At 33.7% G+C, this 26,696-nt stretch overlaps 2 protein-coding genes across 3 annotated transcripts in view; one reads left to right on the top strand and one right to left on the bottom strand.

Moving 5' to 3' along the window:
- RB1 (RB transcriptional corepressor 1) overlaps nucleotides 1–26,696 on the bottom strand; it is a 160,941-nt gene that overhangs the window by 85,799 nt on the left and 48,446 nt on the right. For both annotated transcript variants that reach the window (XM_064373559.1, XM_012465151.2), the window contains exons 6-16: nucleotides 26,586–26,653; nucleotides 24,219–24,329; nucleotides 21,699–21,841; nucleotides 16,002–16,079; nucleotides 13,401–13,510; nucleotides 12,103–12,180; nucleotides 7,405–7,492; nucleotides 3,906–4,022; nucleotides 1,395–1,451; nucleotides 964–995; nucleotides 806–882 (exon numbers count right to left, since the gene is read on the bottom strand). In XM_064373559.1, the coding sequence (XP_064229629.1) occupies nucleotides 806–882; nucleotides 964–995; nucleotides 1,395–1,451; nucleotides 3,906–4,022; nucleotides 7,405–7,492; nucleotides 12,103–12,180; nucleotides 13,401–13,510; nucleotides 16,002–16,079; nucleotides 21,699–21,841; nucleotides 24,219–24,329; nucleotides 26,586–26,653 (959 nt within the window). The remainder of the gene's footprint in view (nucleotides 1–805; nucleotides 883–963; nucleotides 996–1,394; nucleotides 1,452–3,905; nucleotides 4,023–7,404; nucleotides 7,493–12,102; nucleotides 12,181–13,400; nucleotides 13,511–16,001; nucleotides 16,080–21,698; nucleotides 21,842–24,218; nucleotides 24,330–26,585; nucleotides 26,654–26,696) is intronic.
- The window catches only part of LOC105725923 (large ribosomal subunit protein eL8-like), a 68,202-nt gene that overhangs the window by 31,861 nt on the left and 9,645 nt on the right, over nucleotides 1–26,696 (top strand). The window contains exons 2-3 of the mRNA XM_064373560.1: nucleotides 6,666–6,740; nucleotides 25,996–26,111. Coding sequence (XP_064229630.1) covers nucleotides 26,101–26,111 — 11 coding nt within the window. The 5' untranslated portion in view covers nucleotides 6,666–6,740; nucleotides 25,996–26,100. The remainder of the gene's footprint in view (nucleotides 1–6,665; nucleotides 6,741–25,995; nucleotides 26,112–26,696) is intronic.

Here is a 26,696-nt window from a genome sequence, read left to right as displayed (position 1 = left end):
GTATCTTTTTCCTAGAGAAAGGGCTTATAGTTTATCTCAAATTTGCAAATGTTTAAATACCCTAAACTTACATCAGAACAGGTTTAGTATCTTACCAGCCATTCATTAGCATATCCATTTTAATTCTCATTAATCCTTGGTAAGAGGAGAGACAGATTCTTGAAGATTTTGCTAATTTCATTAGTTAGAAAATGGTATCTCTTTAAAATATGCATTTCTTGATTATTAATGAGGATTCAGTTTTCCTTGTTTACTAATAAGAAAACTAAAAGTTCCTCTTTTACTATGTTTTGCATCCTTACACAAATGTTCCTTTTCTTTCTGCAAGCAAAACTTTCTTTTAACATTTGCAATGTAATTTGCAAAGTGATATACATTCATATTTTTAAAAACACTGTAATTGGCCTTTGCTCTATTTATCTGGTGGATTCTAGCTTCAATCTTTAGTTTCATAACCATGAAGGTTATAGCAGGGCTTCCATATCAGTAGAGGTCACTCTTCAATACTCCTTGGGCACTTTACCATCTCACAGGTCTTCAGAGGGATTTCAAAAGGTACCTTTTCTGGATTCAGTATACTCAGAAGAGGAGCCTAGTGAAATACTAACCCCAAGATGACCTCAGATATTTCAAATAAGCCTCTTAAATGGCTTATAATGACCAATTACGTTCTTCAGTATATAGTGATCTAAAATAAGCATTCCTTCTCCTTAACCTCACACTCTCCCCCTGCCCCCACCAAAGAAACACACCACATTTTAACTTTAAATTAAACAAAACGTTTATTTACAAAAATTTAACTTACTGCTATATGTGGCCATTACAACCTCAAGAGCACACGCCAATAAAGACATATGAAAAATGTTGTCGTTTAGAAGTTTGCTAAAGGAAAAAAGAAAAAAGTTACAAAATATTTACTTTTATAAAAAGAAAAAATTGTTTTACTAAAAGTAAAAAATTTACCTAAAATTTTGAATGGATAATCGTTCTTCTTCCTGAAATAGATAATTAAAAAAAAGAAGAAGAAGAAGAAGTTTAATTGAAATCTTATTTGTGTGAGCATTGAATTTTTTTTTTTTTTTTTTTGAGACAGAGTCTCGCTCTGTTGCTAGGCTGGAGTGTAGTGGTGTGATCTTGGCTCACTGCAACCTCTGCCTCCCGGATTCAAGCGATTCTCCTGCCTCAGCCTCCCAAGTAGCTGGGACTACAGGCACACACCACCATTCCCAGTTAATTTTTGTACTTTTAGTAGAGACAGGGTTTCACCATGTTGGCCAGGATAGTCTCGATCTCTTCACCTTGTCATCCACCCACCTTGGCCTCCCAAAGTGCTGGGATTACAGGCATGAGCCACCATGCCTGGCTGAAATTTTTTTATATTGTTTTTAACTTACTGATTTAAGCATGGATTCCATTACTCGGTAATACAAGCGAACTCCAAGTTTGTATCGCTACAAACAAACAAAAAGGAAAATTAGAGTCTGCTATTTCAGAAAATCACAATTACTAATTTTTTTTTTGAGATGGAGTCTCACTGTTTTGCCCCGGATGGTCTTCACACTCCTGGGCTCAAGAGATCCTCCTGCTCTGGCCTCCCAAGAGTCTGGGATTACATGAATGCACCACTATACCCAGCTGACAGTTACTAATTTTTTATAAAGTGTTTTCTTAAAACACAGTTCTCACCCTTCTTAGAAATATGGCTGCCAAGAGAAAAGCTAGCTTGTCTAAAACTCAAGTCTTAAGTGGTGATTAACATTCCCAAGTAAATTAACAAGATGGTAGTAGGTCCAGTACCTTGATTTCCTTAACTCCATTTCAGTCTATATCATTTATACTAAAGATAAGTGATGTGCCCAGTACTATTTTAAGCACTTCTATAACATTTCTCATAACCTAGAACATGTATTTTCAAGACGGCGCTCTAGGATTATGAGAACAGTCTTTGTCCATAAATTTAGTAAAACTGATACAGGCAAAAATCAGATCAAATTGACCTAGCAATTTGATCAGCAAGAAGTTTTAACCAAAAAACGAGTTCCCATTATTTGAAAGAATAACCAAATTTTAGAGATATAAACACATACCATATTATTTCATTTCAAATTAAGAGCAAAAGTCTCATATACAATCATGCACTGCATAACAATGTTTTTGGTCAATAACTGACTGTATATATAACAGTGGTCCCATAAGATTATATGGAGCTGAAAAATTTCTACTGCTTAGTGTAATGTTGTAGTGCAATGCATTATTCACATCTTTGTGATGATGCTGATGTAAATAAACCTACTGTACTGCCAGTCATATAAAAGTACAGTACATACAATCACGTCTAGTACATAAACTTGATAATGGATATGTTACTGGTTTATGTATTTATTATACTATACTTTTTATTATTTTAGAGCATCCTCCTTCTACTTGTGAAAAAAAGAGTTAAAACACTCTCAGGCAGCTCCTTCAGGAGATATTCCAGAAGACAGCATCATCATCATAGGAGATGATAAATTTGAAGGCAGATGACAGTGGTATTGTTAATCCTGACCTTGTGTAGGCCTTGGTTAATGTGTGTGTGTTTGTCTTTGTTTTTGGCAAAAATGTTTATGAAATTAAAAAAAATTTTAAATAAAAAAGAGTATAGAATAAGGATTGTAAAGAAAGAAAATATTTTTGTACATCTGTACAATGTGTTTGTGTTTTAAGCTAAGTGTTATTGTAAGAGTCAAAAGTGTTTTACAAACTGAAGATTTATAAAGTAAAAATGTTAGAGTGAGCTATGATTAATTTACTACAGAAAAAAGAAAACATGTTTATGAAATTAGTTTAGCCTAAGTGTAGTGTTTATAAAGTCTACGATAGTGTACAGTAATGTTGTATGTCTTTCACATTCACTCTCCACTCACTCAATGACTCATCCAGAGCAACTTTCAGTCCTGTAAGCTCCATTCATAGGAAGTGCTCTGTGCAGGTGTTCCATTTTTTATCTTTTATACTGTCTCTTTACTGTACCTTTTCTGTTTAGATATGATTAGATACACAAACGGTAACACATTATGTTACCATTATCTACAGTATTCAGTACACATGCTATACTGGCCGGTAGCCTAGGAACAAATAGGCTATATCATACAGCTTAGATGTACAATCGGCTATACCATCTAGGTTTGCATAGGTACACTCTACGATGTTCACACAACAAAATTGCCTAATGATCCATTTGTCAGAACATACCCCTGTTGTTAAGTGGCACATGGCTATATAATCAAAAAGAACCATTAAATATAGATGTTTAAATACTGATGGCATCAAAATATAACCTCACTATACTGAAACAAATGTGTACAGTGGACTACAGTTTTCCTATATATTTTTGTACATTATCCTCATTAATGCCACACAACAAAGCCTGAATCTCAGAGAAGTTAAATGACATGTCCAAGATCAACAAAGGTAGAACCAAATATAAATCCAGGACTGTAACTCCATGGCCCATACTCTTACCTATTATATTAGCTTTAGATTTCCTGGAATAATAATAATATCACTGAGAAATGGCATGAATAATCCTATTCACATTAAGATATGCATACATGAACAGTCATACAAGTTGAAGTTGAAGCAAAATAAAAAATTCAGTAATATCAAAGATTTCAACGTTTTTTTTAGTTGTATTTTCTAAAATTTCTACAACTGGTATATGTGCCTTTATTACATAGTTTTTATAATGGGATGGGAAGTAGTTTCCCATAAATAGCAGCATACACAAGCAACAGGAATATAGTATCTGCCAGTATTTTATACTAGTAGTAAAATACTGTTAAGAGTATTTATACAAACTGGAAAGATGCTGCTTTTAACAATATTATACTATAGTGACACTAATTAAAATGAATTCAAGTTACCTGTGATCCAATTTCAACACATCCCTGTCCCACAGCTTCAGCAAATTTCTCTTTAAAGATGTATCCAATATCCTTCACTCTTTTCAGTATACTTTCTTTTGGATTAACTGTGCAGTTCTTTAGGAGATAAAAATGGAAATCAATGTCAAGGATACTGTGTCATCAGAATTAATATTTTCTGCTCCATAATATATGACTTTTAAAATTGTTTATAAAACTGTGGAAACACTTCCATAATAACTAGGTAAACACAACTACTGAACGTAAGCAGACAATATAATTTCACTGAATGTTAATGACCAAAAAATACTAGAGTACAACTAAAAAACCCTAATCTAAATTTTCTGCCACTAGGCTAGAGAAGAGCAACTTTGTTAAGTTTTCCATCAATCAAAAAGAGCCTCACACATTCTCATAAAATGTCTTCAATTAAGAGTTATATTGGGATGGATGTTGCTTCCAAAAAAGCAAATGAAATAAAACCAAGACCTGAACTTGATACCATTTCCTAATTTTTTTTTTTTTTGAGATCAAGTCTCACTCTGTCACTCAGGCTGGAGTGCAATGGCATGATCTCAGCTCACTGAAACCTCTTCCTCCCAAGTTCAAGTGATTTTCCTGCCTCAGCCTCCTGTGTAGCTGAGATTACAGGCATGTGCCACCATGCCTGTCTAATTTTTATATTTTTAGTAGAGATGGAGTTTCATTATGTTGGCCAGGCTGGTCTCAAACTCCTGACTTCAGATGATCCACCCACCTCGGCCTCGGGATTACAGGTATGAGCCATTGTGCCCGCCTCATTTCCTAATTTTAAAATGTGCTTTGAAAGAGTTACGAATTAGCTAAATCATTTAATTACATTTTCAGAAATACAAGCTAGGGAAATAGTTGCAAAAGAAGTTCCAACACATGTATCATTTGGAGTGAGGCTATTCAACTTTAATAATGAAAACACATCATAAGATGATGTATTAAAATGCATATGATAATATATAATTCATATTATGATATATTAAAAGTAATCACACCATGATTCTCACCAGCTACAGAGATTTATTCTATTTTTTTATCCTTTCTACATAGAACACATTCAAAATGTACATTAGAAAATAAAGTTTCTAAAATTAAGATTATGGCCAGGCACAGTGGCTCATGCCTGTTATCCCAGCACTTTGGGAAACCTGAGGTGGTAAGATCACCTGAGGTCTGGAGTTCAAGACCAGCCTGGGAAACATTGTACACCATCTCTGCAAAAATTACAATAATTAGCTGGATGTGGTGGCAGGCTCCTGTAATCCCAGCTACTTGGGAGGATGAGGCACAAGAATCACCTGAACCCAGGAGGTGGAGGTTGTAGTGAGCCAAGATTGTGCCACTGCACTCCAGCCTAGGTAACAGAGTGAAACTTTGTCTCAAAAAAAATAAAGTAAAATTAAGATTATAATTTTCTTTGTAATGTGCATTGTCTTTCAACATTTTCACATTCTAGAATATCAGTAATTCTATATTCCTGAAAAAAAAACCAGCACACAAATCTTAGAAACATATAGCAAGCATTTCCTGTCATAAAAGAATTGTTGCCAAAATGTCCATTAAAATGTTCATAGCTTCTAAGATTTTACATGGAGGGAAGATGGCATTAATTTTAAAAATGAAGAAACTTGAACTAATAAAGAAGTAAAATGAAGGAAAAGCATAATGACCATCAAGACATATTCACTTTGAGATATGCAGCTTATCATCTACATAATTAAGCTTTTAAGCTTAATTAAAAGTTAAGCTTTAAATTGAGCTCTGGAAAATGTCTTTCACATGCACTCATATGTTCACTGCTGTGCTATTCACAATAGCAAAGACATAGAATTAACCTAGGTGCCCATCAATGATGGATTGGATAAACAAAATGTGGTACTTATACACCATGGAGTATTATACAGTCATAAAAAGAACGAAATCATGCCCTTTGCAGTCACATGGATGTAGCTGGAGGTCATTATCCTAAACAAATTAATAGAAAGAGAAAACCAAATACTGTATGTTCTCACTAATAAGTGGGAGCTAAATATCGGGTACTCATGGGCATAAAGAAGGCAACAATAGACACTGGGGACTACTAGAGGGAGGAGGGAATAGGGAATGAGGGGAGTGAGGGTTAAGAAACTATATAAAAACATAAATAAAGATCATATAGTTTCCAAGTTTAAAAAAAAAAGTCTTTGGGGCACAAGTATTTTAAAATAAAAAAGAGCTCCTACATACTCCAAATATTGGAGAAAGTATTCAAAATGATATCAGAAGAAAGAGCTTATCACTCTTTTAAATTCTTTCATTCTCTCTTGCTAAAAGGTTTAAGTAATTGGGTACATATGTTTTGGCATATGCTCTTGTGCTATAGATAACTCATAAACAAAAGCAACTTTATGTATGTTGGACAAACAAAATCAATTCTGAGCCAAAACAATTATGATTATGACAGAAATTACTTTGCTAATTCCTAGGGGAACATAGCAAGAGATGACAACAGATTATGACAAAATCACAGGCAGATTATGGCAACGAATGAATTGTTAACAACTACAAAAAGCACAGTTGCTGAAATTAGTCAAATTTTAATAGGTCTCCTGGCCCTATGTTCAATTTCAGTGGATGAGCATTTCAGTGGGTCCCAACCCTCATCTGAGTTTAAATAATGAGTGAAGGAGTAGGCAAGCAATATAGATGATAGTTTCATTCTCTCTCTTTCTCTCTCCTTGTCTTCAGGGTAGAGACGGTAGCAGATGCCTTCAGATATTAAACTCAGGGTCTATCAGGAGTTGCAAACTACAATGCTCACAGGTAAGAATTGTAAATAAAAATGGGTCAAATATTGGATTAAAAAGATTGTAGGGGTATGGGGAATGTTAAGTACTATCTAACACTACATTCGAAGAAAGGATCTTAAAAGTAGCCAGAGAAAAAACGATGGATTAACTATAAAGGAATAACAATTAGATTGATTGACAGAAGACTTTTTAATTAGCAAAAATGGGATCCATGGAATGTAGTATCTTTTAACTTATAAGAGTTTAAAAAGTAAATGTCAACCATGGAATTGAAGATCCAGCAAAGCTATTCACAAAAAATAAGGGTAAAGAAAATTTCAGACCAACAAAACAAAACAAAACCTCAAAAAGTTCATCCCAAATTAATACCACTAAAGTATTGATCAAAGGATGTATCTGAAGAAGAAAAAAATTTATCTAAGAAGTGAGGCATAAGTTGCAAGAATGGTGAGTAAGGCAAATAGGTAGACATAAAAATTTTTTAAATAACACTGTATAAATGAAACAATGCTACTAATAATATCTAATTTGTAGGATTAAAAAAACAAGAAAAGATTATGAATAACTACATTTTACATAGGAGATAAGTGTTTTAAAAACAACTTAGTACTTTAACTTTTAATTTCAAGTTTCTTTGCCAATATATTACAATAAATAATGTTTCACATTTGGCTTACGTTAAAATAGGAAATCAGATTTTCTGATGGCTGATCACTTGCTGAATTTAAAATCATCATTAATTGTTGGATAGTGTTCATAACAGTCCTAGAGGGGAAAAAATAGAAAGATGTGTTAAGCAATGAAGGGAGGGAAAAAATGAAAAAATGAAAAAATCAAATGTTATCTATCTCCCAAGTTAAACGTATCTTTAAATACACTGCCTCCCACTTAACTTTATGTCCCCTGAAATAAGACTGTGGTTTATAAGAAATTACATTTTGCTTAAATCTTTAGGAAAATATGTATTCACAACCGATAAGTTTATAGCTATAGAATGGATATAATTACTTACCAATAAAACTATGTATGAACGAAATAGTGGCATTATTTTTAGGATAAACTATATAAACTGGCAACAAAATGGTATTGTTTCAAGAAAACATTGCTACAATCAAATATTAAACACTTTCAAACTAAAGACAGTAAGATATTTAGCGACTCAAGTAAAGAATCAGATGATTCTTCTTTACAGAGATCTTCAGGAAGAAAGGATACTAAGATCCTGGATACATTTAAAAGTCACCATTTTCAAAGCATAAAATTAGGTCAATCTCCTAAGATCCCATTGATTCTATAATTTTCTGTGTGTGCATATGTGTGGGATATATGGTAAATATCAATGTTACAATTCTGGAGTAGGTGAACATCTGGGACAATTTAATTATGCAAAGAACTGTAGAATGTTTACAGCTGAAAAGATCCTCAACTATCACTTAGTAAAATATGCTCAGTGTTCTCAGCTAAGCATGGCTAAACCAGTATTTACACTTTCTCACCTTTCTTTTTTTTTTTTTTTTCCTTTTTTTTTTGAGAAGGAGTCTTGCTCTGTCACCCAGGCTGGGGTGCAGTGGTGCGATCTTGGCTCACTATAACCTCCACTTCCTGGGTTCAAGTGATTCTCCTGCCTTAGTCTCCTGAGTAGCTGGGATTACAAGCACCCACCACCACATCTGGCTAATTTTTGTATTTTTAGTAGAGATGGGGTTTCGCCATGTTGCCCAGGCTGGTTTTGAACTCCTGTCCTCAGGTGATCCACCCGCCTTGGCCTCCCAAAGTGCTGGGATTACAGGCGTGAGCCACCACACCAGCCTCACCTTTCAAATATATTGCAATGAGGCTTTTATACGCTTCTGTGTCCACTAATCATATCTAACCTACAGTGATTAAAGCCACAAATGACCAACTGGTAAAAACAAAACTTTTCTCATTTGTTCTAATACTTAACCTTCCTTGAAGCATTTGACACTGTTAAAGAAACACTTGCTCTTAATGAAACTCCTTCCCTCCCTCAGCTTTCTTGGCTTCACTATCTGGGCTCCCCAACCATACTTTCCCATTCTCTAGAACAGCAGTTCCCACCGCTCATCTGACAGGAGGTAGACTTCAGGCAGTAATGCTTGCCTGCCCACCACTCACTTCCTGCTGTATGGCCCGGTTCCTAATGGGACACAGACTGGTCCCTGGCCTGGGAGCTGGGGCTCCTGCTTTAGAACCTAACAACTTCTATCTAGTCCTTAATGCTAGCATTCCTTAGGCTTCAGCCCTTAGCCACCCACTCTTGCCATGATACACCCTCACTTCAAGCAATCTCATTTATTTTTACGGTTTTAACTCCCGTGACGATTCCCAAATCTATAAAAGGCTATCCTAGATTACTAGATATCTTCTTCAGAAATGCCTTAAGAACAATATTCTAAGTATGAATACATCAAATATTTATCAAATCTGTTATTGCTCCTTCATTGTCACCACTACCATTGGTTCAGATCTTTAAAACCTCTCAACTACACTGCTGCAATAGACAAGTCCAGAGATTTTCACACACTATGTCTGCAGTGGTAAGGCCTAGGCACATTCCTCAGCGGAATGGGACACACAACTTTTAAAAAGAAAAAAAAAAAAAACTTCCTCACGTTATTCTAATTTGCACACCTGATTAAGAACCACTGAGGCAGATTGATAGGTCTATTCCTCACTCTTTCTTATTCTCAGTCTATCCCCCCAACAAACTATTACCATGTGAACTTGCAAAAATTATGTCTGATTTTATCCTTACTTCTGCTTAATATCCATTTATAGCACAGGCTATAGCATGCACATGCTACAGTCCAAATTTGTGAGTACGGCATATAAGGCCCTTCATATCTAGTACCCACTCTCCTCTCCTGTGACTTCCTACACTCATTTTACAGTCAATCAATACACAGCTGCTAATAGTTCCCCAGATACATTGTGTTGTGTGATATTGTGAAACACATGTTTGGTCTTTGACCCCATATCCTGACACACAACCCCTAAAATTCTTAGAAACTCTAGTGATATCTTTTTGTGTGCTAATGAATTGACTGATGGCTGGCAGCCCCTAGGAAGCTTCTGGATGGGGGCTAGTCACTAGAAAGACCAGACAGAGTTAGAGGGTTGGAGCCTTCAGCCCCACACCCCCAACCTCTGGGGAGGGGAGGGAAGCTGAAGGTTAGGTTGATAATCGATAGCCAATGATTTAATCTATCATGCCTATGCAATGAAGCATCCATAAAAACCCAAAAGGGGAGGGTTCAGAGAACTTCCAGATAGCTGAACACGTGGAGGTTCCTGGACAGCTGCCTGCCCAGGGAGGGCATAGAAGCTTCCTGTCCCATCCCCCATACCTCAGCTTATGTATCTTTACATCTGTATCCCTAATATCTTTATAATAAACCAGTAAACATTAAGTGTTCCCCTGAGTTTTGTGAACCACTCCAGCAAATTAATCAAACTCAAGAGGTGTCATGGGAACCCCAACTTGAAGCCCTTTGGTCAGAAGATCCAAAAACCCAGACTTGCAACTGGTATCTGAAGGTGGGGGTAGTTTTGGGGTCTGAGCTCTCAACCTGTGTGATCTGAGACTATCTCCAGGTAAACAGTATCAGAAATAAATTAGAGGACACCCAGCTGGTGATTGCTGCAGAACTGATTGCTTGTTACTCAGTGATGAAAAATTCACCACATTTGGTCACAGTAGTCTTCTGTGTGACAGCAGTTTTCTCCACTTTCGTGTTTCATACTTCCATTCCTTTGCACATGCTGTTCCCACTCCCTAAAATCTTTATCCTGTGACATAGGCCTTTACGTGTTTCAAAATTCAGTTCAGACATTGCTTTATAGTCCCTTCTGCGTCATCTCATTAGCTTGTTTATAAATATATACTATACTTATATGAAAATGCATTCATTTATACATCTATACAGTCATTTGAAATATATTACTGATTACCTACTATGTACCAAGTATTAGGACAGGCCCTAATTATTAGATAGTCAACAAAAAAGTCATGGGCTCTGTGATATGGAATTTAAAGGCTATTTTGGGTATTAGCAAAAAACAAGCAAACACAAATGAATCTGTCAAAACGAATTGGGATACATGCTATAAAGGAATAGAACAGGATGCTATGAGAAATAATAAGATACTTCAGAGAGAAATATCTTTTCAAAAGCAATATTCGTGCTGAATGAAGAGTAACAGTTAGTAATCCATGGAAAGAAAAGAAGGAAGAGTTTCAAGAAGAGGGATTATCAAGTATGAGGGTTTTCAAAGTACAAAAAAACTTGGAAAGCCCAAGAAAATGAAAGAAAGCCAACGTGTGGCTAATGCAGAATGAGAAAGAAAACAAGATGAGGTTGGAGAGGCAACAGAAACCAGATCATATAAGGTCTTTCAGGCATTGTTGAGGAATTTGCATTGTATACCAATTGCAATGGAAAGCAGTCAGAGGGTTTTAACAGCAAAGTGAACAAAACTGATATACATTTCTAGGAGAAATTCTGGGGGCATTGTGGAGAATAGATTTGAGGAAACAGGAAGTGTGATGAGACCAGAAGCAGTAAGATCAGGTAGTAGGCTATTGCAAAAAAATCCAAGAGAAAGAGAAAGATGTCTTGGACAAGAGTTGTGAGAGCAGAAATGGAGAGAAGTAGATGGACTCAGGAAATATTTTAGAGGTAGATTATTCAATAAGCCTTGATAATAGATTTTGATGTAGGAAGTGAGTGAGGAAAAAGACATAAAAAATAGTTCTACTCCTTTAAGATTGTATGCAGATCAAACAGTGATACTTTATTTCTTTTTCATTTACTGAAATGGAATACATTCCTATTTTAGGTTATGTTCCTTAAGGACAGACAAAACTAGGTACAATATCTGTATCTTAAGCAACTAGTAAAATGCCCAGCACACAAACATTATATATACATTTTTTTTCCCTTTTTTTTTGAGACAGAATTTCACTCTTGTCACCCAGGCTGGAGTGCAATGTTGCAATGTTGGCTCACTGCAACTTCTGCCTCCTGGGTTCTAGCGATTCTCCTGCCTCAGCCTCCCAAGCAGCTGGGATTACAGGCGCATGCCACCACCTGGGGCTAATTTTTGTATTTTTAGTAGAGATGGGGTTTCACCATGTTGGCTAGGCTGGTCTCAAACTCCTGTCCTCAGGTAATTTGCCCACCTTGGCCTCCCAAAGTGCTAGGATTACAGGTATGACCCACCACACTCGGCCTTCAATATATATTTCTTACATGTATGTATGAATACATAAAGAAACATGTAAACAAATATGAAGCATTATAAAGCAATGAATAAAAAAATTATAATATAATTAAAAGTAGGAAAATTCATACCTAACTGGAGTGTGTGGAGAAATCACATTCACCTCTTCATCAAGGTTACTTTTTCGTGGTGTTCTCTGTGCTTCAAAACTAAATAACGATAAGCGAAGTCAGTCACATACTGAAAATTTATATTTTGTGCTTCATGCATCAAAAAAGCAGTATAATACTTCTGGTGTTTCATAAAATCATATAAAATGATAACTCAATAATAGACATGATAGGAAATAGATGACCCAACTGTTGCTTAAATAAAATCTTTTTCACTATTGTTTTTAATTATGGGTTTCTTTCCATTATGTTTATGACAAAAAAGGTATACCAATCATTAAGTATTTTTTTTTTTTTTTTTTTTTTTGAGACGGAGTTTCGCTCTTGATACTCAGGCTGGAGCGCAATGGCGCGATCTCGGCTCACCGCAATCTCCGCCTCCTGGGTTCAGGCAATTCTCCTGCCTCAGCCTCCTGAGTAGCTGGGATTACAGGCACGCGCCACCGTGCCCAGCTAATTTTTTTTTTTTTTGTATTAGTAGAGACGGGGTTTCACCATGTTGACCAAGATGGTCTCGATCTCTTGACCTCGTGATCCACCCGCCTCGGCCTCCCAAAGTGCTGGGATTACAGGCTTGAGCCACCGCGCCCGGCCTCATTAAGTATTTTTTCTAAAGTGAAAGTCAGATGCTTTCTCCCTGGTGTTATTGATAACCAAGTTGTTCAGTAGTAAAAAGCATTAAAACTCAAGTTTTTCAGTGCATTATTCCTTGTAAAAAGCTTATTTCCACTTAAATAAAACTAAAAACATTTTACTGTTTAATTTCTAAATTATACATATTTTCAGTTTTATATTAAAAGAGTTCATGTTAATGACACAAAATTAACTTTACTTGAGTCAAAAATTTTAATAATCACTCTCAACCATTCCAATTTTAGGTTTCTACAGGATAATAAAAGAGACTACACTTTTTTAAATACACCAGGCAGGCGATAGTATATGAAAGGATAGAAATAAGATAGAGACCACTATTTGAAGAAATTAATTACTTTAGCCATTATCTTTTGGTGCACATTTTTAAAAATTACATTCAAGAAGGTAACTGTTATAGGATACACAATTCACATTAAATCTGTATTTGTAGATAAGTTATATGCTTAAAATACTGTTAACCTTTTCTTTGTATAAAGATGTTTGCAAGTAATTTACTATAAATGATATTTAAAGGTCGCTAAGTTAACTAAAAAACTATATTATCTACTTAGATCAGTATCAACCTATATCAAAAGTAAATCAATCAAATATACCATGTGTAATACCTGTCTATAGAATCAGTCTGAAGAGTTTTATCATGATCCAAAAATAATCTTGCATCTAGATCTTTATTTTTAAGATAAATTTCTTCATATCGTTTAGACAGACTTTCAACCTCAAAAGAAAAAAATCACTGACAATTATCCTTCACATGTCATTACATCTCTCAGCACACAGAGGCACAGATTTCATTAAAGAATTTTTGTACAATATACATGTAATTTTACAGTGTAGACTGAGTTCACATGCAATATAAATAAGGTCTATCTAAAAGTGAAGTACAGAAAATTGCAACATTTTTTAAACTTTGATTTCAGGTCTATTTCATGCATACAACACATTTATTAGAATTTTATGTAGACAAAGATAGCCAATGCTACAAAACAGTACCCAAGATAAAAATAGGTATTATTATAACCGCTTTACTGCCAGGATTCTCCAAACATCCCATATATGCTTTACTTTTTCATCTTTTTCTTTTTTTTGAGATGGAGTTTCACTCTTGCCCAGGCTAGAGTGCGGCGCCATGATCTCAGCTCATTGCAACTTCCGCCTCCCACATCCAAACGATTCTCCTGCCTCAGGCACCCAAGTAGCTGGGATTATAGGTGCCCACTACCACACCCGGCTAATTTTGTATTTTTAGTAGAGATGGAGTTTCACCATGTTGGCCAGGCTAGTCTCCAACTGCTGACCTCAGGTGATCCACCCACCTCGGCCTCCCAAAGTGCTAGGATTATGGGCGTGAGCCACTGGGCCTGGCCTACTTCTAATCTTTTATGTTTATCAATATAAAATATTTTTTCAAACATTGATGCAAATCCTCTTGATTACATAGTCTGCCAATGTTTTCTAAACTCTTTGGTTCACTCCAGTACCCTTCAGTTAAGTATCCTGGGCAAGAAAATTAGCTCAATTTATCAGTCCAACTGACACACTTGCACAATATATTCCCAATCTTAGACACTTTTTCAATTGCTAGAATTTATAAATCTTTCATCAGTTCTGATACAGAATTTTCTAAACATACTTTAAAAACCAATGCCCAAGAGAAAACTATTGGCATGGCTTCTACTGGACTTTTAATGCCAAAGTGATTCCAACCTGAGAGAAGTAAAATTGCATTCTAAAAGGATAGGAAGAAACACAATTAAATTCAAACTTTTCATTAATATTCATAAAATGTATTAGAACAGTAATCCGTGCTTGATAAAGTTTAATCATTATTCTTGCCCTAACTAAATGAGGCACTAATTATCAGTCATCTATATTATGTCAAATACTGGAGAAAAAGCAAAATTACTCTTAAGGTTTATATTAAAATTGTAATCATTTTAAAGAAAAAAAAAGATTGCCACAAAAGATTTTAACGTTACAAACAGCCTATTTTTTGGTACCAAAAGTGGTAACAAGACTCATTAATATGAAATTTGGTCCCTTCTTGCCTCTTCAGTACCATATTTTAACTGTTCTGCCCCATATCCAAATCTTAATGAATTACTTAGAGTTCACTAATCAGACCACACTCACATCACTGCACCTTTGAATTTACAATGTCCAGTCCCTGGAAATGCTATTCCTGTAATGCTTACTCAGTTCTAAAATCACATCACCTCTAAACTATTTTCCACAAAACCTATCTGCCCCCAGTTTGGATTAGGTAGCTCTCCTTTGAAATATCACAGAACTCTGTGCATACTTTTATCACACTCTTGTAGACTCCTGTAATATTCTATTTCTTTGTCAGCCTCTCCCACAAGCACTTTAAGGACAGTGACTAAGTGTGAAATCTCTGTATCCATAGTATCTAGCACATGCCTGACATATATTAAGCATTCAAAAAATATTCGAATTAATTAATTAATTCAAAAACTAGCTATCAATTCAGGTCATAGAATTAGCTGTCCAGCTATTTCATTTCATGCCTTTTGGTCACAGTGACTAATACAAGGTGCTTCTAAAACACTGGTTTGTTCTTCATCATTTATCACAGCATCCTTTTCTCCACATATTTCACCTTACCATGCAAAGCTCTCAGTTATTCTATTCTCACTGGAAAGACATTTGAAGCAAAATGTGAAACAAAACAGATAGTTGAATGGAATATCACTAAGGTAAAGCACTTCTGTAATAGTCACAATCATTTCAACAAATACATTTGTATTTTCAATTAAGTAGTTCTTAAAAATCCTCAAAAGAGATGTTCCACAATACAGTAATGTCGATAATGTTGATGGCATTAATCGTGGATCCTACACTTAACTATGCTTACCAAAGCAAATTTAACTGTGTATATTTAGCTATTAATATTCAGCTATCTAATGATATTTAGAAATTTAAAAGTCTACACTTTGATTTTTGAAAAAAATTCAATAAAGATTGATTTACAGTACAAATTACAAAATGATGCTACTACATTTGATTATATGCTCAATAGCTTTTTGTTACAATATAAAAGTTAGTTTCACCACAATTCTACTTGGCTAGATTCTTCTTGGGCAAAAAAAATTCTGATATACAGTAAATTAATCTAAGAAAGTTAGACAATTATTCCCCCTCCACAGACTCAAAACATTAATATTTTATTAAATTTGCTTTCAGATTACCTCTGGAAGTCCATTAGATGTTACAAGTCCAAGAGAATTCATAAAAGGTATAAAATTTTTGAAATAAACATTTTTCACCTGAAAAAGATGAAGTTACAATATGATCATTAAAATTAAAAAAAAAAACTAATCTCTGTCACTATTAACACTTGAATGAAAGTGTTAATTAACATTTGATCAATAACATCCATTCGAGATAGTGTAATATTTATAATTCAATTATTTACTTTTCAATGCATGTGAAGGTAGTAGAAAGCTGTTAAAAGAAATGGGATTTATAGGAAGAGAATCCATTGAAACCAATTTCAATATTCCATGTTTAACAAATGATCAAAAGACAGGACACAAAAAAAATTAAGCAACTTGACTCATGGCAGAGTTTGAATTAAAATCCAATCTGTCTGCCATCAAAGCCAACACTCTTTCCACTTTTCTACATTGCCTCTGATTTCTCGCTAAAGTGTATTTTTGGACATTTCACTCATAGGTCATCTGAAATCTGCTCAGGAAATATCAAGTCAATTTTTAAGCATACATTTAACAAAATAATTTCACACCCAAAATTAAATACCCAATAATTCATTTCAAATCCAAGTAACTCTATTTAGTGGTACCTTCTGATAGAGAAAACTTCTTAATTTTCATGTACTTAAATTTATTAATTGTTTCCTTTATAGGCTGTGGGTTTTGTGACCTGATTAAGAAATATTTACCTACTCTTTGATAATAAAACATTGTTTTCTATCAAAAAATTAAAAATAAAAATGTTTTGTGGGAGTATATATGGTTACATGCAAAAGCATCCAATACTTAACATGGATCTTTAAAAAATCATACACACACACTCAAAAAACCTGGATTTATATTCCTGGCCATTTTACACTTGCAATATGTTAACGGAATTTTAAACAATTTGCTTTTCTTTATTTATCTTCCTTTTCCAAACTTGGAGTCTACATTTACTAAGGTGAGAATAATTTAATATCAGCTCCTACCTCTATTTCCCAAATAAGTTGTAAGAATTAAGCCTCTGAAATACTATTAGTCTTGTTTCCTAGTTAACTCCCATTTACCTAGAATATGTATAAAGTGAATAGTTCTAATTAACCAATTAGCACGACTAACCAAGTTATATAACCATAAACTAACCAATTAATTATATATTAGCTATGTAAACCATAAATTATATATAAACCATATAATATCATAAATTAACCAATCAGAATGACTAACCAATAGTTATATAACCGTAAGTGCAATATGTAGTCAATCAAGTGTCAATTAAAATACCACCTTTAACTGACTTAAGTTTTTAACTGACTGTACTTTAAAAATCATAACTATGAAGATTCTAAATTATAAGAAATTCTTTAAAATGAAAAGTAGAAAAGTGGTATATTCCTAATCTTAAAAATGAAAATTTTCAAGTAGTTCTGAAATCCAGATAATTAACAATCAGGAAACAGAAAACTACATTTACTACTATTCAATATCTTACAAATAAGCAATAAAACCAGAGTAAAAAGAAATATTTCAACTACATTTGTCAGCTTATTTGCAAAGATAATTTGTAATTTAGAAAAGAAAGCATATATATTTATGTGTATATAAGTATATTTATATGCACTATCAATACTTCTACATAATAAATATTTTCTTTTCCAGAATTTCTTTTTTAGAATATATAAAGTTGATATATTTGTATCTATACACAGTTGACTCTTGAACAATGCAAACAATGCAGGGGTTAAATGTGTCAACCCCCCCATGCAGTAAAAAATATGTGTATAAATTTTTTATTTTTTATTAATTTTTTAGAGACGGGGTCTCTCTATATTGCCCAGGCTGGAGTGTAGTGGCTGTTCACAGGTGCCATCACATGCATTACAGTTTCGAACTCTTGGGCTCAAACCATCCTTCCACCTCAGTCTCCCAAGCAGCTGAGACTACGGGCCTATAGATTACTTCTGAGTACCCAAAATTTAACAGCCTGCTGTTGACTGGAAGCCAATCAATGACAAAGATTCAATTCACATATATTTTGTATATGTACTATACAGACATACTATATATACCATCTTCTTATGATAGAGAAAAGAAAATATTAGGAAAATGGTGAGAAAATACATTTACAGTAAGTTTATGTAATCTGTTAATAAAAATCATCTCTCTGAAACAGCAGGGAACTGCAGCTACAGACCTCAATCTACAGTACCTATCAAGCAATTCAACTTTTTCTTGTAATGTCATAATTTTTCTCTGCTTCTTTTGAGTTCTTCCAGCATCACTAGTGCAACTCCTTATGGGTCCCATGGTGTTATTCAAAGTTTATGGTATTGCACTAAACATGATAAAAAATAGTAAGAACCTTAAGAGTTCACTTTATATTGCAATATGCAATTTACTGGAGAGATGAACTGCTCACATGGAGATGATTAGTGTCACATGGCAGCTTTTAAAGTGGATACAACATGAGCTTACTGCAATAGCAACAGGCTACAAAATTATTACAATAGTACAATATGGACTAGTTAATTTTATGACTAATTGCATCTTTATGTTCATTCACATTTCTCATAATTGCAAATGGCACCATGTACAGTCTGTGTTTGTGTACGTTTTGATAAATTTTAACTTTTTTTTTTTTTTTTTTATTGCATTTTAGGTTTTGGGGTACATGTGAAAAACATGCAAAGTTGTTGCATAGGTGCATTCATGGCAGTGTGATTTGCTGCCTCCCTCCCCCTCACCCATATCTGGCATTTCTCCCCATGCTATCCCTCCCCAACTCCCCCCCCCGCTGTCCCCCCCACTCCCCCACAACAGACCCCAGTGTATAGTGCTCCCCTCCCTGTGTCCATGTGTTCTCCTTGTTCAACACCCTCCTATGAGTGAGAACATGTGGTGTTTGGTTTTGTGTTCTTGTGTCAGTTTGCTGAGAATGATGGTTTCCAGGTTCATCCATGTCCCTACAAAGGACGCGAACTCCTCATTTTTAATGGCTGCATAATATTCCATGGTGTATATATGCCACATTTTTCCTGTCCAGTCTATCATCGATGGGCATTTGGGTTGGTTCCAGGTCTTTGCTATTGTAAACTGTGCTGCAATGAACATTCGTGTGCATGTGTCCTTATAGTAGAATGATTTATAATCCTTTGGATATATGCCCAGTAATGGGATTGCTGGGTCAAATGGAATTTCTATTTCTAGGTCCTTGAGGAATCGCCACACTATTTTCCACAGTGGTTGAACTAATTTACACTCCCACCAACAGTGTAAAAGTGTTCCTATTTCTCCACATCCTCTCCAGCATCTATTTTCTCCAGATTTTTTAATGATCGCCATTCTAACTGGCGTGAGATGGTATCTCAATGTAGTTTTGATTTGCATTTCTCTAATGACCAGTGATGATGAGCATTTTTTCATATGTTTGTTGGCCTCTTGTATGTCTTCTTTTGTAAAGTATCTGTTCATATCCTTCGCCCATTTTTGAATGGGCTTGTTTGTTTTTTTCTTGTAAATCTTTTTTAGCTCGTTGTAAATTCTGGATATCAGCCCTTTGTCAGATGGGTAGGCTGCAAAAATTTTCAATAAAATACTGGCAAGCCGATTGCAACAGCACATCAAAAAGCTTATCCACCATGATCAAGTAGGATTCATCCCGGGGATGCAAGGCTGGTTCAATATACGCAAGTCTATAAATGTAATTCACCACATAAACAGAACCAAAGACAAAAACCACATGATTATCTCAATTGATGCAGAGAAGGCCTTCGACAAAATTCAACAGCCCTTTATGCTAAAAACTCTCAATAAACTAGGTATCGACGGAACGTACCTCAAAATAATAAAAGCTATTTATGACAAACCAACAGCCAATATCATACTGAATGGGCAAAAACTGGAAGCATTCCCTTTGAAATCGGGCACTAGACAAGGATGCCCTCTCTCACCACTCCTGTTCAATATAGTACTGGAAGTTCTAGCCAGAGCAATCAGACAAGAAAAAGAAATAAAGGGTATTCAATTAGGAAAGGAGGAAGTCAAATTGTCTCTATTTGCAGACGACATGATTGTATATCTAGAAGACCCTATCATCTCAGCCCAAAATCTCCTGAAACTGATAAGCAACTTCAGCAAAGTCTCAGGATACAAAATCAATGTGCAAAAATCACAAGCATTCCTATACACCAATAATAGACATAAAGAGAGCCAAATCAAGAACGAACTGCCATTCACAATTGCTACAAAGAGAATAAAATACCTAGGAATACAACTAACAAGGAACGTAAATTTTAACTTTTTATAATAGATTTGTATTTATTTTATGGTATAGTAAATTATAAAATAGACTAGTATCTACATATATTTTATGCATTTATGATACGCCTTTTTCTTAATTTGTTTCAGTATTTCTAGGTTACATGGTTTGTGGCAAATTTTTTCAAATTATTGCAAATCTTCAAAAATTTTTCTAGTATATTTAATTAAATAAACCTGTGTATAAGGGGACCCATGCAGTTCAAACCTGTGTTATTCAAGAGTCAACTGTATATTTGTTGAAATTAGTAAGTCATAGTGCTAAAACTATGACATATCTTTATAAATCATTCTAATACTTCTTAAACTAGATTTTGGGACCACACTCCCATTCCTTCCCAGTATTGACAGAGAAATTTCAAAGAAGTAACATTTTTTTTTTACTGCTATCTGGTGGTAGTGATTGTGGACAATACAACAAACTATGAGAAAAACTGTATGGTAAGATGGAAAGAAGAACTAATACCAGATATCCCAAAGTCTAATGTAGACTCTGTTAATAATAAGCTATCAGTCCCTGGAAGCTTGTTTACTCATTATAAAAAGGAGATTGAACACATTATTTGTAAGATTCCTTCTAACATCCAGATTGTATGAACAAGGTAAGTAATTCCTGGGTATTCACATGTATTCTCCAGCCCTTATGTGCTATAATATTTAGAAAGAGTAATTATAGAAAGCCAAACAAATTTAATGTTGGTATCACTTATCACTGAACCAAAACAGTAGAGCACTAGAGTTTTCTAAGCAGGGCTTTTTTAGTTTGTTTGATTGATTGTTTGTTTGTTTGTTCATTTTTAGAGACACAGTCTCACTCTGGCACCCAGGCTGGATTACAGTGGTGCCATCATAACTCACTGTAAGCTCAAACTTCTGGGCTCAAGGAATACTCTTGCCTCAGTCTCCCAAGTAGCTGGGACTACAGGCACACACCACCATGACCAGCTAATTTTTTAAAATATATATTTTGTAGAGACGGAGTCTCGCTATGTTGCTCAGGCTGGTCTAGAACTCCTGGCCTCAAGAAATCCTCCCACTTTGGCCCCCCGAAAAGGCTAGGATTACAGGTATGAGTCACCACATTGAGCCTTGGCAGGGTATTTTAAAACATTAGGGGTATCAGTAACCTCAGAAGAATTAAAAAAACAACTACATTTGAAAACTATTGTCTTGATTATATACTTTTCAGTAATTCCAGAGTGAGGGAGCTACTCTCTTTAAAATCAAAGTAACTGAATTTTTTCTAAATATTTTGCAACTGCAAAAGAGCACTAATTATAAAAAAACATCCTCATCGCAAAAGAAGTAAATACTGTTAGGGAGAACTTACATCTAAATTTACTTTGTTTTAAAGAAATCATAAAGTTAAATTACCTCATCTATATTACATTCGTGTTCTTTACAGAGAACTTCAATAATTCTTGTATCATTTTCTAGTTGTTTGGCTATCCGTGCACTCCTGTTCTGACCTCGCCTGGGTGTTCGAGGTGAACCATTAACGGGTATAACAGCTGTTTCTGTAAAAAGGGTAAATTAGATAAGAACAATTTTACATTCTATCATATAAAATAATGAAGTATTCTAACTATAACTTAGGTCAAAAATAATCTTGGTAACATTCTATTACTTTTACTTATTTGGTTTCATTAGAAGGATAGTAATTTCATCTATATCTACAAGGAATTATGCACTAATATTAGTATTTGACATCCCTCTTCTCCTCTGCTCCCAAATAGCCCAAAAAGAACTGGGTAAAATACAGTCTTATAAACAAATACAAAGAGAAGGCGTGGAAATAGCCAACTTTCAAACTAAATCTAAGTGTATCTTAGTCTGCAGAAGGAAAAAAATGTGGTCTATCTTAGAGTCTTAAAAACAATTAGCAAATATTTCCAAATTCAATTTCTAAACATAGCATAAAAACAATATTTTAAGTTTTAGTAAATTATGATGTCTTTAAAAGATAGGTATAAAATATATTATAGTAAATATAGTAATATGATAATAAACCATGATTATAAAAAAATCTCCTGGATTATTTTAAGCATTCCCAATCCAAACTAAATACATGTTCAGCTATTAAAAATATTACAGATGATTAAGTATAAAAAGTATGTATTGCCTCTAGATCCAACCAACAACTTACAAAAATTTGAGAGGACAGAGGAACACGTTAAACTATAATACAGAATATGATCAGCAAAAACTACACTGTGGAAAACTCAAGACAATCCGATTATTTAAAAAATAAATTATAAGGAGAAAAAGAAAAAAGAATGGAAGAGGAACTTTTAAAAGAGTTTTTAAAACATATCAACCAATCACAAAGTATAAATCTTATTTAGATTCTGATTCAACCTGTAAAAAAATTTTAAATTATTTTTACAAGAAAATCTGAGCACTTTCTATATATCCAGTAATATTAACGAGTCACTATTTATTGATTTTTAGGTGTGATAACAAACAGCAGTGAATTATGCTTTTTTAAAAAGTATTTTTTACAGATACATACTGAGATGTACAAGGATGAAATGGTATGCAAAGATGTGCTTCAAAATAATACAGCTGGGGGAACTGAGCAGGCAATAGGGGACAGATTAACTATAAGTTATCTGTTGAAGTTACATGATAAGTACATGAAGGTTTATTTTACTACTATCTATTTTTGTATTCATTTGAAATTCTCTACAACGAAAGTTAATTAACAGTTACCATATTCAGTCAGTTCAATAATACCTCATGCTGATTTCTCTTAAACAGAACACTTAGAGAATTCAAATGTACATTTGAATTATCTGAAACAACGAAGATTGTCAACCTAAAGTAATACCCAACATCAACTTACTAAAGTTATAAAATTGAAAAAAAGTGGGGAAAGGGCACATAAAGTATATTTATAAAATTCAGGAGAAACTTTGAAGCATATTTATTGTTTTCCATATATAACTTTTTTATTTTCTTTACATGTGGTTTCCGCTAAATGAAGGTTTCTGCCTTCTCTGCCAAGCTATGTTCAACATATTTTCAAAATTCTGCTCCAGCCTTCATTTTTCTACTAAATTCTTGTTCACAAAGTTTAATGAGGCTTCAGCCTTCTACCCATTTCAACAACACTTTGAAACTTCCATGTTACCCGTTATTTTTAGCATTAGTACTTTCAACATTTCAGAAGCAATGAATTAGTTCGAATTAAGTTTACATTTTTTCGTATATAATAAGTGACTTTGAAATCTTACTCTTGAGGCCATGAAAGGAACCAATTCTAAGCTAAGAGAAATATATACCTTACTCATTCTTGCCTAATGCTATCTTATTAGCAAGTTATTTTTATTTAAATATACTTCCCATCTCATCATCCACTGAAATAGTATGTGTTACAGTTTATATAAAAAAAGCATAGTTATTACAATATCCAATAGTAATAAAAACTTAATTAAGCTGTTCCTATAAAGTAGGCCACTCTTTCCCATGCAATTTCATTCATATCTTTTTCTTGTCTCTTGCTTTTCTTTACTGGAAATGCCCTCCCCCAACATCTTTACTGAGAATGCCCTTCCCGAATCCTAACCACTCTTCCAGGCTGATTTCAAATACCACTTCTTTTATATGGTATTCTTTGGTCTTCCACAGCTGAAAAACTTTCTTGTCTCCTGAACCTCCACAGCATTTGTTGTATTTTGACCCAGACCCAGACCACTTTCTATCATATACTCTAATCATCTGTTTACATGTCTTATCTTTCCTTCCGTAACTTACACTACTTATGGGCAAAGTCCATGTCTGATTTACTTTTTTATCAGTCTCTCAGCATTAGAACCATGTTTGGTACCCTCTAGATATTCAATAAGCAACTGCTGAATGAGAAAGTAAAAGGGGAATAAATTAAATACTTACTATATGGTTCTTTGAGCAACACAGGAGGTGAGAGTTTAATAAAATAGTCAAGGACACATAGCATTAACTGAAATGAAATCACCAGATCATCTTCCATTTGTAATACTTCTCCTGAAAATAAAAAAAAAAAATTACATTTTTAAAGAAAGTTAGAGATTCAGATCTTTGTATCAGAGAAAATTGTAGAGTATATCCATAAATTCATTCAATAATCACTATCAGCATGGTAAAGATTTTCATTTTTTGTTAAAAAAAAAATCTGTTTTAAAAGGTATAAAATATATAAAATAGAAATATATAAAGCTACGAAATTATAAATCAAGTGTTAAGTCTACTCTGAGAATTTTACATTTAAGTATTTCTATAATAATTCTTTAAGTCTTAGACTGTTTGGATATAACTGAATTGTAGATGGTAAAGGAAATTTGATGTGTTTTTTGTTTTTAAATAATTAAAACGGGTCAATTTTTTTTTTTTTTTTTTGAGATGGAGTTTCGCTCTTGTTACCCAGGCTGGAGTGCAATGGCATGATCTCGGCTCACCGCAACCTCCGCCTCCTGGGTTCAGGCAATTCTCCTGCCTCAGCCTCCTGAGTAGCTGGGATTACAGGCACGTGCCACCATGCCCAGCTAATTTTTTGTATTTTTAGTAGAGATGGGGTTTCACCATGTTGTCCAGGATGGTCTCGATCTCTTGACCTCATGATCCACCCACCTCGGCCTCCCAAAGTGCTGGGATTACAGGCTTGAGCCACCGCGCCTGGCTAAAACGGGTCAATTTTTTTTAAATAATTCTTTTAACTATGACTCTCTTAAGGTAGCCAAAATAATAGTAATAATAATAATTTTTATGTCTAAAATTATTATAAATTTTGCTTTTTAAAATTTATTTCTAATTTTAAGAGTTATAGAATGTATTACTCCAGAGAAAAAGGCTAAATTATAACAAATGCTAATCTTTAATTCTAATTTTATAATTTTTTAATATATAATATAGTTGTATAATAAATATTTTATTTATAATATAATTAGAATTAAGATCTTTACAATTTTATAAATAAGTATTGTATTTATTATATAAAATTACTAAGTTTATTAGAATTTATTCTAATTATTCCATTTATTCTCACTCTTAAAATTTTTAATTATTTATAAAATTATGATTTTATTCTAATTATATCTGAAACTTATATATTTTTAATTTCAACCCCTCTAATATATCACAATAACCAAAACCATTAAGAAATAACAAAATATATAAATTTAAAGTAATCTATAAAATAATTATTCAGAATAAAATCTTTAAAGTTAATAGAATATATACACAACTAGATGGCTATGAGAAAATAAATCCATATAACCGATACCTGAGAAAACAAATAGTGTAGCTACATAAAACATACAAATCATGATAAAAACACAGCTATTACATATTTGCTTATGGCTCCATGTTATACATTATTTTTAAAAGGAACTTCAATTTGATTCACTTTCTATCTTCTGAGTACCTGACTACTAAACCAGTAATAATCTCAACAAACATTGAAAGTGCAGAAACTTTGTGAGAAAACAGATAACCCTGCATCTTTATAGGTTTTCTAGATACAATGTTATGGTGCAAAAAATATGTTTGCAATATACTCACAAATAAGTGAGTATGGTATTTTAAAATACCATAGTGGTAAAGAAAAATATCAAGGATTTTAGGTAAAAACCGTAGAGCGAAGTCAAATGAAAGAATCTCTCTCAAGTACATTCTTTTGCTTTCAATTTATTAGGTATTGAAATGCTGGTACCACCAATACCAAACGGGAGACTGAGACTGACTAACTCAAAGGGCATCCTCATCTTCTGCCTCTCTAACTTGGAGGGAGACACGGCTAATGACAGAAGGGTAAAATGGAGGACATAAACAACTATAGATTATTTTTTGATAACATAGACTCCAGCACACTGTTGAATTGGGAACAATTTGAATCCCAAAACAATCCTGCTATAGAAAAAAGATAAAACTGCCACTAGAAGTGTTCTGTTTTAAAGTTCATTCTTTGTGCTTTCCTGATCAAAATTATTTTATTGGAATTATTTATCATAAGCAAATATCATTTTTATGAAAACAGCAACATCATTATTCTTCAAAAAAAGAAAGGAAGGAAAGATGGAATATTAGAAACACTAATGAAATAAAATATTTCAAAGGTTGTTTCTAGTACCAGAATTATAAGAACTTGCTAACAGTTAATAAGTCATGCAGAGAATGGGGGAAGGAGTACATTACTGAATAAAAATTGGTGAATTTAGTTCAAAGGAATGCCAATTTAAGTATTACATTTGAAATATTAGCATGTAATAAATATAATGAACTGACCTTTAGCTAATAAAAATGTGATCCAAGAAACTTTTAGCACGAATGCAGAATTTATTTCAGTAGATATCCTATTAAACAAATAAAAATCAGAAAAAAAAAAATCAGGAGAAA

The sequence above is a fragment of the Aotus nancymaae genome, unplaced genomic scaffold (genome assembly GCF_030222135.1).
Source record: "Aotus nancymaae isolate 86718 unplaced genomic scaffold, 86718_ANA_hifiasm-v0.15.2.pri h1tg000009l, whole genome shotgun sequence".
Lineage (NCBI taxonomy): Eukaryota > Metazoa > Chordata > Mammalia > Primates > Aotidae > Aotus > Aotus nancymaae.
This window is presented reverse-complemented; position numbering and strand designations above follow the sequence as displayed.